The sequence below is a fragment of the Episyrphus balteatus genome, chromosome 1, assembly GCF_945859705.1.
Source record: "Episyrphus balteatus chromosome 1, idEpiBalt1.1, whole genome shotgun sequence".
Classification (NCBI taxonomy): Eukaryota; Metazoa; Arthropoda; class Insecta; order Diptera; family Syrphidae; genus Episyrphus; species Episyrphus balteatus.
This window is the reverse complement of record NC_079134.1, coordinates 160,303,261-160,322,509: the sequence shown is the minus strand read 5'-3', so window position 1 is coordinate 160,322,509 and position 19,249 is coordinate 160,303,261. Positions and strand designations below refer to the sequence as shown.

The 19,249-nt window shown below is 28.6% G+C and overlaps 1 protein-coding gene across 3 annotated transcripts in view; it reads right to left on the bottom strand.

Annotated features, from left to right (window-relative positions):
- Positions 1-7,494: 7,494 nt before the first annotated feature.
- The window catches only part of LOC129921097 (ras-related protein Rab-3), a 43,259-nt gene continuing 31,504 nt past the window's right edge, over positions 7,495-19,249 (bottom strand). For all 3 annotated transcript variants that reach the window (XM_056002767.1, XM_056002769.1, XM_056002768.1), the window contains 4 exons: positions 16,198-16,423; positions 11,279-11,397; positions 7,802-7,973; positions 7,495-7,720 (listed from right to left, as the gene is read on the bottom strand). In XM_056002767.1, coding sequence (XP_055858742.1) covers positions 7,574-7,720; positions 7,802-7,973; positions 11,279-11,397; positions 16,198-16,422 — 663 coding nt within the window. In that variant the 5' untranslated portion in view covers position 16,423 and the 3' untranslated portion in view covers positions 7,495-7,573. The remainder of the gene's footprint in view (positions 7,721-7,801; positions 7,974-11,278; positions 11,398-16,197; positions 16,424-19,249) is intronic.

The following is a 19,249-nucleotide window of genomic DNA, read 5'->3' as shown; positions in this document are numbered from 1 at the left end:
GACTGAATAACGGAAGAAACAAGTTTTAAAAAAACACGTTTTTTTTACCGTTTTTAACCGATTTTCATCGTTTTTTATTCTTATCATTGAGGGTCATGGCCACGACTAAATGTGTGCGAAGTTTCAATCATTTTCGTAAACACAATTTTGAGATAACGGTAAAATAAAATTTGTGAATTCAACAGGTTATAACTTTTGACCCAGAGCAGATAGAAATTTTATTAAACTTTTATGAGCATCCTGATACATTTACCTTTCATTTGTTATATCACACATAACGGTAGACTAACTACAAGCTACACAATGTTAAATCAATAAACTTGCGAAATACCTCAAAGCACCAGTGGAGATCAATTCTTACTTCTCTTGTAGGCATCTTTGAAATGAGATTGATACGTCATATGAAAGGTGAAATAATAAGCTTTCACATGGTATACAATTTTTTTTATAGGTTGTCAAACAAAAAAATTGATTCCATAGCGTGAGAACATAAAAATAAATTTTTTTTTTGTTGCTTTTTTTAATGAAATTTGATCGAGTTCAAAAAATTTTAGCTCTTTTTGTAAATGTCTCATAGAACTGATCGATATATGTATTTTGAGCTATAGCTTTCAAATGGTATAACATTTTTTATAGGTTGTTGGGGAAAAAATGGAATTAATGACATCAGAAGATAAAAATTCATGTTTTTTTTTTATGAAAATGATTGTTTTCAATAAATTATTTTTATACTTTTTTATTAACATATTTAAGTTTTGGTCTATGCACCTAAATGTTTTCGATGATTTTCATTTATGTACGTAGGTAACCCTAGAATTTGAAAGTAAACTCAATTCCTTTTTTTTGTTATTGTGTGTTTATTTAGTTTTCATTTTTATTTCATTTAGGTAATAATAATAGTAATAATAATTGTCAACAATTACTTTCTTTTTTTGAATGTTCTTGCACATTACACATTTTAAAATGTACACAAATTAACAAAATACAAAAAAAAATTTATATTTTTGACATTGTATCTTAGTACGATCATGATTCTACCATGTATGTAGATATTTTAAAAAATCTTTGTTTTAACTATTCCAACTTAAATCTAATGAAATTTATTTAAATTTTTAAAAAAATTCATTTGTAATTGATACTATATTTCAAAATATATGTGTTTTTTTTATTGGAAAACTCAAAGTTTTTGTTTTTATTTATTTTTAATAATAACTCACGTTTATCAATTTTTTAAATATTTACCGATTCTAAATTCATTGTTTAATTTATTTTTTCTTTACACTCATACCTAAATTAAAATTAGAAAAACATTCTAGTAATATGTATATGTCTTTTTTTTTTTTGTTTTACTTAATGACGACGACATCAACGAAAACATTTTTTTTTTATGTAATATTTCTTTATTCTAATTTTTGTTTTTTTTTTTTTTTGTTATTAATTAATTAACTGGTTTATGAATAATGATATAATTATAATGTTTTTAATAATATGAGGTTTTACATCAAGTTATACATATTTTCAATACATACTTCATCTGCTTTGCTATTTCTCCAAACACTTTTTTTTTGTATTTTTGTTTTACAATTAACAATAAATAATTTCTATTTTGTTTTTTTTTTTTTTTTTTGAATGTTTAATGATGATATTGTTAGTAAATACATATATTATATTTATATACTTTTTTATATAACATTACTTTCCTTTTTTTAGGTTTTATTATAATAAAATACACAATCTGGATATTTTTTAATGAATTAAAATTAAAAGAATTGTTTTTAAATATTTGTTGTTTAGATTTTTTTTTGTTTTATATTTTTAAAGGACCTTCGAAAGAAGCATTATTTTTGGGCATTTGGTTTTTTGTTTGTGTGTACAATTAATTATACGATGTTGTCGTTAAGGCCTTTTTAAGTTTAATTTATTTATGTTTTGTTTTTAGATTTTTTTTTTGACAATTTGTTTGTTTGTATTTTTTTTTTTTTAAATATTTTCTGAAGAAAAAAAGAACAATTCTTCTGGAACGTCTTTCATGTAAAACTACTATAAACAGTCTTTTCCGCAGAAATATTCCAAATTTATGTTTAATACGATTAAACCATGTCAAACGATATACATATTATATCCTATATATGTACCTACCAATAATATTTTTTATTACGATTTTTTTTATATAATTTATCCATTTTTTTTTTATTTTTTTTAAATTTCCCAATCGATGTTGTGTGCGTAGTTTGTTTTGTTTCAATTTATTTTTAATAACAATTATATAACTAAATTCATATATAAATAAGTTTTATTTTTTTTATTTTATAATGAAATATGTTTGTATATTTATTTAATAATAACTTATAATAAAGATAACATTTAACGAAAATTTTTATGATGTAGAATATATTTTATTTTTTTTTTTTGTATATTAAAATAATACTTTAATTTTTAGAATTCCGTAATTTCTATTCAGTATGTGTAAGAAATACATATCTAACATCAGCCTGGTGAAAAATAAACTTAAAAATATGTAAGCCCCGTTTATGTTTACGTTTTAAGTAATCTTCTCAAATGCATTTATTTAATTTAACAATTTTTTGCGACTCGAATCGTTTAATGATCGATGCATTGCGAGTAAAATTCTCTCTAGGTATTTGGTGCAACCATGTTTTGGAACGATTTCTTGATTATTTTCAATTGAACGAAAAATAATTATTTTCAACGTTTTCGCTCGTTTCGAAACACGAAATTCGAAAGAAACTAAATATCCTTCCAAATCATTTTTAAAGCCGTTATATCGGGTGTTACTATATTGAGCAGTTTTGAGTTGTTACCTCATCATCGTTTTCTTTCATATCCTTTGATGGATCTCAACTTCAACTTTTATAATAAATCATTTTGGTTTATAGGTTTTCGAAGAAGGTATCATAACACATTCTTAGTACAATGATTAATGGACTAACAGCTTGCTTGATTGGCAGAACAAATAAAAATTGCGTAACAAGGACAGTGGACCCGTAAAAAGGATTTTCAGCATTAATTACGCGACACCCAAAAATCGTCGAAAAAGACTATAGAGGAGAAGGGGGTACATTTGATATTTAGTTTTTAAAGGTTTGTATTTTCGGAAACTGTTAATGTTTCCGAAAGTTTTGTTATGTATATTATTTATTGACTATTCAAGATTATACTAACAATACATTTTTTTACTTTACAACATTTCAACATTGAAAAAAATAATGTTCTCTAAATAAAGTCATTTTGTCAAAAGTGCCCCGGGACCATTTGACTTTGGAAGGGGTACATTTGACAATAGTGGACAAGATCCCGCATCGTTTGCATTATATTTTTAAAACTATCAGCGGATCTTGCTGATCTATTGTTTAATTAGAAAAAAAAATTTCGTTTTAAACAATCTACTAAACAATATAACGAAAAAAATAAATCAAAAAATTCATTTTCTAAAAAGAAGAAGAAAAAACAAAAAACCATTAAATATTTCAAAAAATCCCTCCATTTAAATCTTAATCAAAATTAATCGATGTCGATTTATTTTTAAAAAATTTATTTAATATATAATTCCCCAAAATCAACGTAAAAATGTGCCCACATTGCAAGTGTCAAAGGTGCCCCGAAGGAGCCTCATAACTGTTTTTCTTTTTTTTTCAATAACTAATACTATTTTTTTACAAAGCTGGTTTTAATTTACTTAACTTTAAGCAAAGTGCTATCAAAATATTGATTCACCATTAAAAAAATTTTTTATTAGGTTCTGAAATCGCTTACATACCGGTGGTCAAAAGTTAGATCAGATATACAGAAAACACGAAAACACGCGGTACTCCGCGAAAAGTTAATGAAAGACTGCGAAATTTCACAAAATTTCTTTAAATCAAATTAAGATTCATTCTTCATCTAAACTTTTGTTTATTAAGAGCACGATCATACCGAAAAACGCAAAGTCAAATGTGCCCCGGTGTCAAATGTACCCCCGCTTACCCTACCACTATTTTGTACTAAAACAACAAGAAAACTATTTCCTCTAAGGGCTCCAATTTCTGTTGAATCAATTTTTAACCATATATGAACAAATTCCATGATAGTGTTCATGGCTAGGTGCACACTCCGCAAATGGGCAATGCCTGTAGAAAAGAATCAAACCCATATTTGAAATTTCATTTTTGTTAGTCCGCTTTGCAATTCTTAAAATTAGCAGTATCATCATGAATCCAGTTAATTCTGTAATTCAAACAAAATCGACACTCAGCGATTGGAAGAGCGAAAAACTAATAAGCTTCCAAAATCTCATATAAATTTATGGTGGAATTGGAGAAATTTCATCCTAAATTTACAAATTGGAAAGTATCGTCAGTAGCCTCCGAGTACTTGGGCTGTTCTCCCTACATTACAAGTGCTGTTATGTAGCTGCTTACATTTTGTATGAGCAATTAGTTTCCGGAGTCTGGCTTCATACCATTTCATAAGGACCATTTCTTTTTAAACCTCTATTTAATCACAAAAAATTCACTTGTTAATCAAAGGTTTCATTAGTTTTGGTATCGAAACGGCGCACTCCACTCTAATTTTATAATTAATCATAAATCGTGTGGAGTTGGATAACCGTCTCTACCTTCCCACATCACCAATTTTAGCCATTCAACAGGGGCGTACGTTGAGTTGTCGAGGCCCTTTGATATTTGGGGTCCCTTTAATATAGAAAATAAGAACAATAAATTATACGCCTTACTTTTTTTTTGGGGCCCTGATGTACCTCTCATTTGTTACTGACTTAGATTATTCAAGGAATATTTTTCGGGGCCCTCAGATAATATAGAAGAAGAATATACATAATATGTCTCTCTTGTGTCCGGAGTGATTCATGATAAATATCTTATCTTTTGTTTTGAATTGTCGTCTGCCGGGGCCCTGGCGTGTTGGAGGCCCCGGGGCACGGCCCTGCTTGCCCCAATGGTGTCTACGCCCCTTCCATTTAAGTTAGTTAAAAGTATTAGGCGTACCAACATATCTACATTTTATTTTTTGTTTGCCTACTTTAAGAACTTCAGAAAGAAATCCGCAGTCTCCAGTGAAAAGTTACCCAGGGGCCCAATTCCTCAAGAGTGAATTTTTCTGTGTACAAAAAGAATTTTAACCGAGGGTTTTTAAGCTTAAATCCATTTAACGATCTAGTCGGAAATTTTACTTATTCCAGATAAACACTTTATAAGCTTGTGTAGATTCGGTCGAATCACTAAGCCTTGGAGTTGATTCATAAAATTATTAGGTAAGGTACATGCCTTAACCCCTCTTTTTTGCGAATTTTGTTTATACTTTATATTATAGAGATTCATATACGAAATTGATGTAGAATATTCCGAGGAATTCGAATATTGTATTCAAAAAAAAATATTTTCACCCTCATAAAGACACTTTTTTGTGACCACTTTTTATTTTTTCCTGCCAAATTCGCACCCGTGTGCCGACAGAGGGTTAATTTACTCGATTAAAAGGTTTGTAAGCTTAGAAGCAAAAATATTGTTCTCAAGGTTATGCGGAATTTATTGGTTTTGGCTGTATATTCGTCAGCAGCAAAAAGCAAGATCGAAAACGAAAAAATTGCAGGACTTGAAAAATCCCTTAATGATCTACTTGGGAACTTATAATAGTCAGTTACACTAATTCATAGAAGAATATTTGGTATGAAGATATTAAGGGATATGAATCCAAACGCCTTGAAAACACTCTATGAAGAGCAAGCAAACAATTATGAATGAAATACTTAATCGCTAAGTAACAAACCCAAACAAAACCCCAAGACAAAGGATATGAACAAAGATATTTATTAAATTGAGTACTTTTACATTACAATATTCACACAGGAGTGATCATTAATGAATATTAGAAAACAAAAACTGGAGACAACACGAAGCCCTGAGGTACACCAGCATTTATTATAGTATTTGAATTCGCACAAGACGACATATATTGAACGGTTTGAAATAAACATTCTAATGCCATGAAATAGAAAATCATCAATACCGAATGCATACAATATTGACGGAAAAGCTTGATGTTCCTCAATAAAATGCTTTTGATCGAGATATATTCAAAAAGTAACTTTGTATTATGATTGTATTTATAGAACATTTCTCTTAAACCAAAATTTATATACGAAACCAAATTCAAATAAAAAAAAAATTAGGTAACTGAATAGAAAAAAGTCTACCAACAGCTTAGTTTTTGAAATATTTCACATTAATTTTTATTTTTTATGTATTTAACTATTTAAAACTTTTATTTTTATTTTTTGTTTTCAAATATTTTTCTATTTTCATTGTGTAAACTGGAATATTTTTATTTTTTTTTTATAAATTAAAAAAGAAAAAAATCCATTTTTCTGTAAACTATTTTCTTTTGTTGTTGTTATTGTCTACTATAGTATAATATAGTAATATTTTTTTGCATTTTGATATTTTTTTATTTTTAAATTGTTCTTACAAATTTTTTATATTTTTTTTGTTTTTAACATATCCACACCAAATTCTAGCTACAATTTTTTGTTGTTTTTAATTTCAAATCAATAACACTTTTTTTTAACTAATACAAGATGATAGTATGGTTTTATGTATGTTAAATAACTGATTTTAATTTATTTTTAATTTTTTTATTAAAAACACATTTATACAGGATTTACTTTTATAACTTTTTTATATATGTATATTTATTTGTTTTTGTTTTGTTTAATAAAAAAATGAACTGCGTTTTGAATATATATTTTTCATCTATATGCAAATAAATAACTCTAGCTTTATTTTTTTCTTTATTTATTTTTAAACTTAAAATTAAACTTAGAAAATAGAATCCGGGTTGGTGGTCATATAGAATGTCGAGAGATATACTTTATGGTTCATGTCCTTGATTGTATGCAATGGTGGTGTTTTAATACAGAGAAATTTGTTTTTGTATTTGTAGATTTTTTGTCTTTTTGTATATAATCGAGTGCAGAAGATAATAATAGAAAAAAGATATTTCATAGAGAGATGATAATTAGTAGCTAAAATTGTAAAATTGTTTTTTATTTTTGTTTTTATTTCATTTTTCGCACAAAATACAACTTCTATTTCATTTGCATGTATAGTAGAAAAAAAAATAATTAAAAATTTTAATTTTTTTTAACTTAAAATTAGTGTAATTGTGTGTTTTATTATTATTTTTTTTTTTTCATTTTTATTTCGGTTTCTTTTCTTTAAATCTTTAATTCTTGTTTCCCACATTTTTTTTTAAACTCTTTCATTAGAATTGAAAATTTTTGTTTTTTTGTTTTATTTTATTTTTAATAAATAATGCATATATGTATAATGTATTCTTTTTCTTTGTATGTATAGATTTTTTTGTATTTTTTTTTCTCTTTTTTTTTAATATAATGAATTAACACTAGAAATAAATTACACTTTTGTTTTATTTTTTTGTTTAAGGTTTTTTTTTTTTAAATTAAAAGACAATATATTTATATATTTTTTTATTATAATTATTATTATTAATTTATTATTTTTTATGTATACAAGTATGTTTTTTGTTTTATTTTTTAACAATTGCAATTAGAAGTAGGTGTTCCTTGAGGTTGATCTGTTAGTCGCTGGCCTTTCGCACCACCACCCACTAACGTTGGATCTGAGTCTAAACTTTCAGACATTTTGTCACATATAATGTCGACAAGTCGTTCAAAAACAGCCTTTAATTTAAAAAAAAATTAGATTTTGATTTAGAATTAAGTATTTATTATTTTTTTTTTTAATTAACAAATTAAACTAACCTTAACATTGACATTCTCTTTGGCGGATGTCTCGAAAAATTCAACACCTAATTGATCGGCTAATTGTCGGCCACGTTCAAATGAAATAACACGTTGGTCTTCCATATCGCATTTATTGCCAACCAAAATTACTTGTGCGTTATCCCAGGAATAAGTTTTTATTTGAGTTACCCTGAAAAATGGTAAAAATTTAATTTTAAATTAATTTAATTGAAGTTCAAAACTTTTCAAGATTTTTTTCTTTTTTTAAGACTTATTTTTTAAACCCGATATTATTTTATTATACTTTTCTAAAAGGAAGACAAAAGACACGAAAAGCAATGGTATCTATTTCCCAGAGAGATAAACCAAATAATAAGAGCAAGGATCCTAGGAGAAAAAAAGTTATTCGCACATTTTATTCACGTTTATTTCAATGTGACGCCACCCTTTTTTTATTCAAATGATGAAAATTGTGAGAAGCTGTCACCAACTATATATTTATAACGCAAATGCATCAAATAGATTTTTGTTTTTGACAAGTAGAAGTCTGAACAGAAAACACGAATTCTCTTTTTAGCATTTAACCATGAAGCAGTTCATAAAGATGACAGAGATATAAATTGAATTTTCATGTTCTTGAACATGAGTTTGGAAAGTTGGTTTCATAACTTCCAAAAAAAAAAAAAAACCTTTAAAAAAATGTTCATCTTCAAGTTAAAGAAAGGCTATTGATTATGTTGAAAATTAAGGAAGAAATACGGTTTCGGCTTATAAATATCTTTAAAAAAGTAGGTTTTTTTAATTATAGCATAATTTTAGTCTTAAAATTAAAATTCCAATTTCCGGTATAGAGACACCCTCAAATCTCAAAAACAATTTCAAACAAATCGGTTGAGTAGTAAAGGAAGATACATAAAGACGAAGTTGTGTTAAATTTTTGAAAAAAAAAAAACAGTTTTTTTTGATTTTTAAAAAATAATTCAAAATTTTTTGTTGAAAAATCAATTTTTTGAAAACGGGTTAGCGAAATATTTTGAAAATTTCGTTTTATGTGTCTTAATTATTTCTTCAAAATGGCATACCTTTTTTTTAAAAGTGTTAGAACATTTAAATTTATATATAAAAAATATTTTTTTTTCTAAAACGGCTCTAACGATTTTGGAATTATTTTTCTAAAAATTCCTTTTCCAAAAAGAAATAAGATGGCATAGGTACCTACTACATTTTGTGATAAAAATCATTAAAAACGGTATTCCATCAATTATAAAAACAGATTTTATATCAAGGGACACGGTAGTGCCCAGCAAAGTTCTCTAGTAACTTTGGCACTACACCCTTATTTAACAACTCAGGCCATTTTCGACCCCACTCTAACTTCTATACCTACCAAATATGCCAGAAATTGCAAACTCGCTTTATTTATTTAACTGGTCAAAAACAAACTTCTCATAAAATTTCAGCTACTTAAGATGAGTAGTTTCTGAGATATAGAGCTTCAAAAATCGCAAAAACCGTAACTGATACTCAGTTACTCACTCACTGACAGATCATCAAAATTATGGAGAACTTCCCGTTATCGTTGATACTTGATGGATGGAGAAAATCGAAAATTTGATATTTTCAATTCAGGGGGCGTGGTAACCACCCATTTTCACTTAATTTTCATAATAATTAATTTTCAAATATTTTAAACCACTTCTTATCATTGTAGAATCTTGAAACTTGGTAGAATGGTAGAGCTGGTTTTAAATTTTTAACAATTAAATTTTGATTGGTTTACTTGGCAATTTTTCAAATAATCTTAAAAATCGATAGTTAAAAGAAAAATTGTGAAGTAAACAATCAACATATAATTGGTACAAATTTAAAACCAAAGTTTAGAACTTGGTACACTTTTACATAATTTTAACATACGACGACTTGGCTCTTTTTTTAACATTTATGTTTTTGTTGTGATATTTTTTTACATTAACAGAAATACATATGTCTTAATAAAATCAAATTATAATTTTTCCCTTATTTTTAATCATGAAAATCCTTAAGATAATCATTTTGGAGCTAGTCAGAATTTTGAAAAAATTAAAAACGGTTAAATGTAAAAGATTAGCCTTTTCTAAAAATTAACACTTGATTTTTTGACCCAAGCCATTTCCAATAAAAATAAAATTTTTTAAAATTTGTATATGACAGGTAATACCTATATTATTTTTGGTCCAAAAAATTTTATTTCAAAAACTTTTCCACCTAAAATCAGCAAATTAACCCTTTCGAACCCAAGCTATGAAAATCAATATTAAAAAATGTTTTTTCGGTATTATCGGGTCAAAAACATCACAACTAAGAAATATGAATAGCAAAAAGTTATTTTCCAAAACAATAAATAGCAAAACTAATGTGTTTTTCACATGTTACATGTAAGTAACATGCACTGCCTATGACCACCAAAAAAAGTCGGAGAACTGTGAAAATAACTTTTTATGAAACTACAATGTATGTTACTTCTTCTAAGCAAAAAAACAAAACACTTTCTGCATTAACATTTTTTATATCCTTTTTTCAAAATTATGACCATCTCGATAAAAAAAAATAAAGGTATGATATTTGACTAACTTTTTGTAATAATCCAGTAACTAGGCATTATTATCTTTCAATTAAGCCATCGTAACCTAAAAAATTTTTTAATTTAATATTTTTTACGAATTTAAAAAAAAAAAATGTTACATGAGAGTAACGCTGGGTCCGAAAGGGTTAAAAACAATAGTCCTTAGTAATAAATCGAAATTTGTCCAAAAGTAACAAAAAAAAAATTAGTAGGAAGATGGAAGATGCTATACTTTCATATTTGGCTTAGTTACAGATGAGTTGCTTCTAAGCATTTTTTGTTAAAAAGCATGTTCTAATACTGCAGATTTCTTTTGTTAAAATCAACTTTTTGCTAAATTCTGATCTATTACTAAGGGCCAATGTTACTTTGGAAGAAACTGTGCCAAAATATGGGATTTAGAATTTTTGTTTTATTTAATTTAATTTTTACTCTATCACTTTTTCAATGTTTTAAAACCCAAAAAAATTAACTCTGAAGTATTTTCTTATAATTTTCAAAATTGCTTATCAACAATAGAACTAGGCAATAAAAATATTTATACCAATTATAGCAATTTTTCTAGAATTTCTGTAGCAATTTGTAAAAACATTTAAAAAAAAAAAAATTACTAAACCGCAATACAAAGTAACGTTTCTAATCTACAGACCATATAAATTGAATGGAAAGAATTCTTCAGAATAATTCGATGGAATTTTTAAAAAAATTAATTTCCTCAAAATTCTGAATCCTCAGAATTACTTTTACAATCATGTTTTTTTTCTGGATATTCAATATGTATTGTGAAAAAGTAATAAAAACCACCTTCATTACAGAATTTCTTACCGCCTTAAAAGGTTAAAAAATAAAATTGAAAACAGAAAAAAAAAACATAAACAAAGTTTTAAACTCACCAATCCTGTACAGAGTTAAAACTATCTTCATTCGTAACATCGTACATCAGGATGAATCCCATCGCACCACGGTAATAGGCGGTTGTTATTGTTCTATATCTTTCTTGTCCGGCAGTATCCTGTGGCAAAAGTTGTGAAATTCGAATTATTTTATTTTTACTTCTTTTATGTTATAATATTTTGTAGGTTAATAAATATTCATAAGAGAAGAAAAAGTTGAATGTAAATTATATTCATTGAGTGAAAAGAAGGAGGAGAGAAAGGATATATAAACGAGTGAGAGAGAGATTTCGATATAAATAAAATCAGAAGCCACAAAACCATAAAATTTCTTTTATGATAATGATAAAATTTGTGTTTGGTACACATTTTGCTAAATTCTATTTTCCTATGAAATGATGATTATTTTATCGGTTATATTTGTTCATTTAGACAAAGTTTTTATGGTGGAATCAAGTAAGTATAATGAATTTCATTTTATTTAATGGGATCATAATACTTTTCAACATTTAATTATATAATTTTTATATAAAGTTTTTGGAATACGGTTGCTTTTCTCCTGGGCACCTGTTATAATAAAAGGGTTTTATAATTAAGTTTTATGTTTTTTTTATCAAAAAAGCCACAATTGCATCTGTAAAGTTTTATAGAACTAAAATTGTTTGTCGTGTTAAGGCTTTGGTCATCCTTAGCAAGAAAGTAAAGACATTTTGTGTGTTCAAAAAAAGAGGTGACGAAATACTGGCAACAGACCCTAGAGGTCAAGACAAAATGATAAAAGAGGATCTACGACGGGATAGAACAGGGTTAAAAAATTAACTAATATCAGTCTTGCGGGAGAGTTAATTGATGACGGTTTTACCTATTTCAAGGTTCAGTTTGATGTCTATAAAAGTGGTGATGGATCAGGCCAGGAGATTTTGTTTGTTGCTGGGAAGAACTTATACAAATTATGAAGAGTGAATGGCGGAACTTTAAAAGGAAACTAACTGTGTGAAAAAGTAAATTTGTGAATAAATGTCGAAGTCAAACAATGGCTTGATCAAGTTTTTAAGGTTCCCTGCAGTGCAAAGCATAGAGAAGAAAGTAACGAAAGAATTTATAAGGAGCTGGATGAAATATTTGAACCTGCTGCTGATGCAAGCCATAGTCTTTTCATGAAGAAATCTTCAAGAGGAGTACAGCAATCTATCAAAAGGAGAAGGCCTCATTTCCTCACCAAAGTGGCATGATGCGCAATTTTTCAGAGGTGAAAAAGTTTTATAAGAAGATTTTAAATATCAGTCTCCTAAGATGAATGCCGGCCTCACATGCAGTTTAGGGGTTATACCTAGTTGTAATTTTGAATAGAATCAAATAATTTTGTTTGCATGTTTTGAATGAAGGTACATTAGAGTGGTCCACACTTGTATGGAAAAAATAAAATGTTCAAATAAACGTTGGGCCACCCCCTAGTTTGGTTCCACATAGTATTGGTATCATACTGTTGAATTTTCAGCCTCCTATCTTATATAGAAGGGGGTGCTGATCGATATTGAAAAATTTTATTTTTTTTTTATTTTAAGTTAAAAATTGTTTGAAAGTTGTTTTTGTTGTACTTATTCTGAAAAAATATCGAAATAATCATTTTTGGGTTCACTTTCAAGTAAATTTCGTCAACAGGTAGTACCCAGACTTTTTTTTTTTTTGCACATTTCACATTGATACAGGAGTTAGTTTCCGAGAAAATACGTATTTGTGAAGACTTTTAAACTAAGCTTACATGGTTCCCAAAAATTTTTGAACGCGTTTTTCTCGAAACTGTGTTTTCAAAGTCGGTAAGCAAAATTTCTCAACTGGAGTGATCGGCTTGAAATTTTTACAAAATTTTCTTAGATACTTTTGTCAATTAATGAAAGAAGGAATAAGGTTTTTGACAATAATTTTTTTCTTTGGGAAGCCGCCATTTTGTCAAAAATCATAATTTTGATTATTCCTTCGTTCATTAAATGCATTCGTCTATCCTGGAATTGAATCTTTTGGTTTTTTTAATTTTAGGTGATTTGGATCAGAGATATCCTCTTAGAGAAAAGAATATTCCTTCCTCTATGGATATCCTGCTCACCGCCAGACACCTCTAGGAGATCTAGGTACTACAAATATAACAGAACCCAAAATTTTTTTTAAATACACAGTGAATTCTTTTAATACATTAAATTTACTATGAAGGTTTTCATATCCTAATTATCATTTAGGAAAAAAAAAATCTCATGCAAAATTTGGTCCCTCTATTATAACTTTTAAGGGTTTTTCGGTAGTAAGTTTGCAAATGTTATAATAATATGGGTTGACAGATGAAAAACAGGTAAAACATTTTTCAGAGACGTCAGATTGAATTGATTTTAGATTTTTAGGAATCAGCATTAAAAAATACCTTGAAGTCATGTATCATAAGTGTATGTAATACCATCGTCTATTTTTGTTAACCCTCTGTAGGCACACCTCTTTTTTGTGACGTGATAGGCACACGGGTGCGAATTTGGTTTATACTTTTTCATGTCGCTAGAACTTTTTTCCTTCACAATATTTTATAGAGAATCAAGAATCAAATTGATGTAGAATATTCCGAGGAATTCGAATATTGTATTCACAATTCCGAAAAGAAATATTTTCACCCTTATAAAGAGACTTTTTTGTGACCACTTTTTTGATAAATCGTAATTTTTTTATTTTTGTCCTGCCAAATTCGCACCCTTGTGCCGACAGAGAGTTAATTTTGAAAATCTCCATTTCGCGCTTTGACCTTGAAAATCGCGACTTGCGGACATGAGATTTTTCTAGACTAAACCAAAAGATAAAAAGAACATCCTTATGTTATGAACCTTAAACTGAGGCCTGCAAAAGATGAACAAGAAAGCATAGTAGTAGAGTCACAAGCGATGATGAGAATTTGGTGAAATCACTTTTCTGACAATCTCGATGACAAAACTAACTCTGCTAAATTTAATTTTTAATGTTAAATGTTAATCTTAAATCTATATAATCTGTACCGTTAGTATTTAACGAAATAAAATAAATAAATAAATAAAAGGCAGACTGCACCGTTCAATGTCCAATTTAGTGCAAAATTTAGTGCTAAGAAAAATTCGTTGTAAACAAAAAATTTTTAACATTTTATTTTGCTTACAGAAAAACATATTCGATAGAGTAAGATTTTTCACTCTGTTTAAAACCAGATTTTGAATAAACTGGATTAGACTCTTCAAGGATTTTCTTTTTTTTTTAACTGTACTCCCAGAATTATTTTTCCTTTTTTTACTTGCTCTATAGGGCAAGTATTGGTTTCGTGTAAAAAAAAAAATCGAGGTTTCAATCAAAACCAACATTACGATGATGGAGAAGATCAAAAAAGTGGTTTTCGTCATGCCGTCCGTCGGTCTGTGCGTCTGTGCATCTGTGCGTGTGTGCGTCTGTGCGTCTGTGCGTCCATCTGTACATCGAGCTAGGGCCTAAACGGATGGATGGATTTGCTTGAAACTTGGTACAGATGATTTTTACGTAATTCCCTAGACCCGTTTTTTTTTATTTTTTTAATATCTCCATTTTAACGCATACCTCCCATATAACGTTTTCGAGGTATATTGCAAATTTCTCGAAAACGGCTCTAACGATTTTGATCAAATTTGGTGTGCGGAATACTCTTATTGATTCCAACAAAACTGCGTTTTTAGTTTTTCTCAAAAAATGCGGAGAATAGAAATATGGCGTTGCCGTTTTTCGAAAATTGACATATTTTTAAGTTCATATATTTTATCAAAGCATTAGTTATTTTATTTAAAATTTACAGAGATCATTAGGTATAAAATGTTAAAAAAAAATATTTTTAAAAACATTTTTGAAAAAAAAAAAAATTTTAATTTAATTTTTAAACTTTTGATTTTTTTTTTTTTTGATGTTTTTTTCTACAAAATCTTAAATTTCCAATAGATATTTAAGATAAAGATACTGTGAACTACAAGAGCAAGTACGTGCGACCCAGTCGTGCATTTTATTTTATCATGATTCAAGAGATTTTTTCTTACTTTCCAACTTACTCGTTACTCTTTTCAAAGTTGTTGTTGATATAAGTCCTTAGGGCAAACATCGCATGGTTACAATATAAAACCATCTTCAAAACAAAAATGTTTGTAGAGAAATTATTATTTTCCTCTAACTTTATAAATAAATATAAGACTATGCAAACTTCATACACATACATACATAATACACCCACGGCCAACACTTAATTAAATTCAGAAATTAATTAAAATGCCAACAAATTATCCTCGGAAAAACAATTAACTTTGTATAAGAAATAAATTATGATGGCCAAAACAACAACACTCAACTTATGGTATCGTGTTGATAAGACCAAAAAACCCCATCCAGTTAACCATCATATTAACGCGTTCCACCACACTGCCACCGCCGCCGACCGGGTTTGGTCGCCGTCTATGCGCCGGGTTATGGGGATGTAAACAAAAACACATGGTAATTAGGTTTGTTTACACGTTTGCTATGGCTTCCTTTAGTAATGTTATTTATTTACACATTACACATATAATACACACACACACACCCTCCAAGAATTTAACAATATGTCATAACTAGATACCCCCCTACCTAGTTTATGTTATTTTTTTCTATTACTTGGAGGGTTGTTTTTTTTATTTTGTGGTTAAAGACTTGTTGATTTTCGCACTTGTGTTCAATTGAGGGCAGCCAGATAAAGTACAAAATGACCTTTTGATGGCACAATTTCCTGCACTAGTGCACCCACCCACCCTTTTTACTGATACAAATCGCAGTAGAGTTATTTTAATTAATACTTTCTATATGAGGTTGAAAGTGGAGGTGATTTTTGTGTAGTGTGTAGGTCCTAGAGGGTTATTGAAACTTACCCATATTTGTAATTTAACTCGTTTATCATGACGAAATACTGTTTTCACTTTAAAATCGATTCCAACTGTTGATACAAAGGCCGATGTGAATGAGTCATCTGCATAACGAAACAGGAAGCTTGTTTTGCCCACACTTGAATTGCCAATTATCAGCAATTTGAACATGTAATCGAAATTCTGATCGGCTGCATCTTTTTGCCATTTTGGATCACCACCGCCAGCCATTCTGCAAAATGAAAATAAAAGGGAATGAGAATTATTGAAAATGACAAAAAAAAAAAAATTGATAAAGGTAAGGTATGTGAAATATTCGGATATTCGTTTCAATTCTATGTATATTAAAACCCTCTTTCGAGTGTCGGCACACGGGTGCGAATTTGGCAATACAAAAATAAAAAAAAAAAAAAAATACGATTTTTCAAAAAAGTGGTCACAAAAAAATCTCTTTATAAGGGTGAAAATATATTTTTTTGAAATTGTGAATACAATATTCGAATTTTTCGGAAAATTCTACATCAATTTCATATATTATTTTCTATAAAATATTGAGACCGAAAAAAGTTCTAGCGATATGAAAAAAGTATAAACCAAATTCGCACCCGTGTGCCTATCACGTCACAAAAAAGAGGTGTGACTACAGAGGGTTAAAAAAAAATTAAAATGTTTTTTGAACCATTAGCGATTTTGAAAAAAAATTCCTTGCTATCCTAATTTAATATCAAATACAGCAAAAAAAAAGGTTTTTGTTATTCTGGATATCTCAAAAAAGTTGATGGAATTTTGTGTTATTGTAATTTTGGTATTCAAAGTACTTTGGGGTTCTTAACACAAATCTGAAGATGTGCAACAAGATTTTTTGTGGTAGCCATGAAATCTAAAACCAGGATTAGGCTCAAGAAAGAAAGCCTGAGAAAAATATGTTATTTTTTGTGTTATTTTTTGTGTATAACTCAAAAAGGAATGCTTTTTACAAAAGTTTTTCATCAATTTTTTCAACGACACAGGCTATTGAAAAATCCATACCAAATTTTTTGGTTTCGATTTTTTTTTGTTCAAAATTTAAGTGTTATAAATATTTCGTACAAAGAAATGGGCTGGATATAAAAAAGTTAAGCATTTTCTTTTATTCCAAAAGACGGGTTTGGAAAAAAAAAATAATTTTTCAAGTAATACGCCAATATCATCAAAATGTCGAAAATTGGTAATGGTTTCCCTCATATTACTCTTAAGATATGAGAGCTATCGAAAAGTGGCTTATGCACAATTTGTAGACTTTGTGCTTCTCTCAAGATCTGTACTTATAAATATTAAAAAGTCAAAATTAGCTGTTTTTCGGACTTTACTGAAATTCCGTTTAGAAGTATTTTTTTTTTTTTTTTTCAAATAACCTCAAAATATATTTTTGTGCAGGCTATTGTTTCAAAAATATTTATTTTAAGAAATTGGTCTTTTAACGGCAGCTGTGCTACTAAAAAGTAATTACTAATTTTTTGAAAAGCACAAAGTGTACAAATTTTTGCTTTTTAGAGTCAAATATCATGCATGCAAAGCATGACCATTTTTTGATGAAAAGATGTGAAACTAAGTACACTAAATGATATAACTATAGAGAATTCGAAAAGGCTGACGAATATTTAGGTCAAATTGGTGGCTTTAAAGGCGCAAATAAGTAGTTAAATAAAACGTTCCTTATAAAAACAGCAAATAATGGAAACTTAGCTAATTGAATAGAAAGTTCCCAAATACATCTTTATTTTTCCAATTTGTCTCATAATATGTCAGATTTTATTTTTTTTTTTCACACATTTCCAGTATTATACTAATATCCTTCAATGTACTAAATTTCATCAATTTTCGCCAATGAATGACCATGGAAACTATTTTTGACGCCAAAAAGCAATGAGTGGCACCGTGTCACGGTTTGAGGGTAACGGGCCCAAACCCATAGAATCAGTTGCGTCCGTTGCGTCGAAGTTTTCAACTGACAGCTCGATAAAATACACACGTTCTTAAGGGAAGCGACCCATAAGCGACGGATCGGACGGAGGCCGACGGATTTGAAGGAAGAAGTAGCCCAACTTTCCTTTGACATTGGTTGTCAACAAAAGATCAGTTCGATTTTCTGTTTCTGAGTGCACACCGGGGAATTTCAAAACTAAGAACTTTGTTCTTTTCTTCTCCGATTTTATGAATTGTGAGCTTTGTTCATTGTTCATTGTTCATTTGTTCATTTGTGAAGAAATTAAAAAATATGTATTATTTAATGATATATATCTTATAATATCATACCAATTAAATATCTTAATTCTGTTGCATCAGAGTTCAATTTTACAATGCCAAAGTCATACCTACAAGTGATAATCTGTTAAACAAAATTGTTTTTAACTGAAAAGCAAGTACCTGCATGAAATCTAGTCACGCATTTTATTTTATTAATAAAAAAAAAAAACAACGATAAAAGAAACCATTTTTTACATCAGAACTTTATAAGTGCACATTCAGCGGCAAAAAATCGAACACACCTTGGAATTTGAAGTGAAATGTCAAAAAGCAATCCGTCATGCAACGTATTCTATGGGTCACCCCTTTCTGTCCCATCCTTCAACTTCAACGGATTGATTGACGCAACGGATTCTATGGGTTGGGGCCTTAACCCGATTAAAAATGGAAATTCATTTTTTAATTTTTTGACCCCCAAAGCACAGCCGTTTGGAGAAGAAATACGACCGCTTGCTGCGTGCTGCTCAGTTCGGCTGAATAGTAACAGTGGTGGGAAAAAACAAAAAAAAAAAAAATTCGGGGGCAAGACCTATTTAGGGTGATTTGACTAAATTGAGCTGAATTCAAAACTGTTTACAGATTAATTCTATCACGTCTTGTTTCTGAGCTATACTCATTACTATATTCGCTATAAAGTCTCAAAAACAAATTTTCAATCAAGTTGTTTTTGAAAGAAAACATTACGGGAAAATACACTGAGGGAAAAAATAAATTGAAGTTGAAACGTATTTGTTTCAAAGATGAACTACTTAGATTTATGTGACGAAAACAT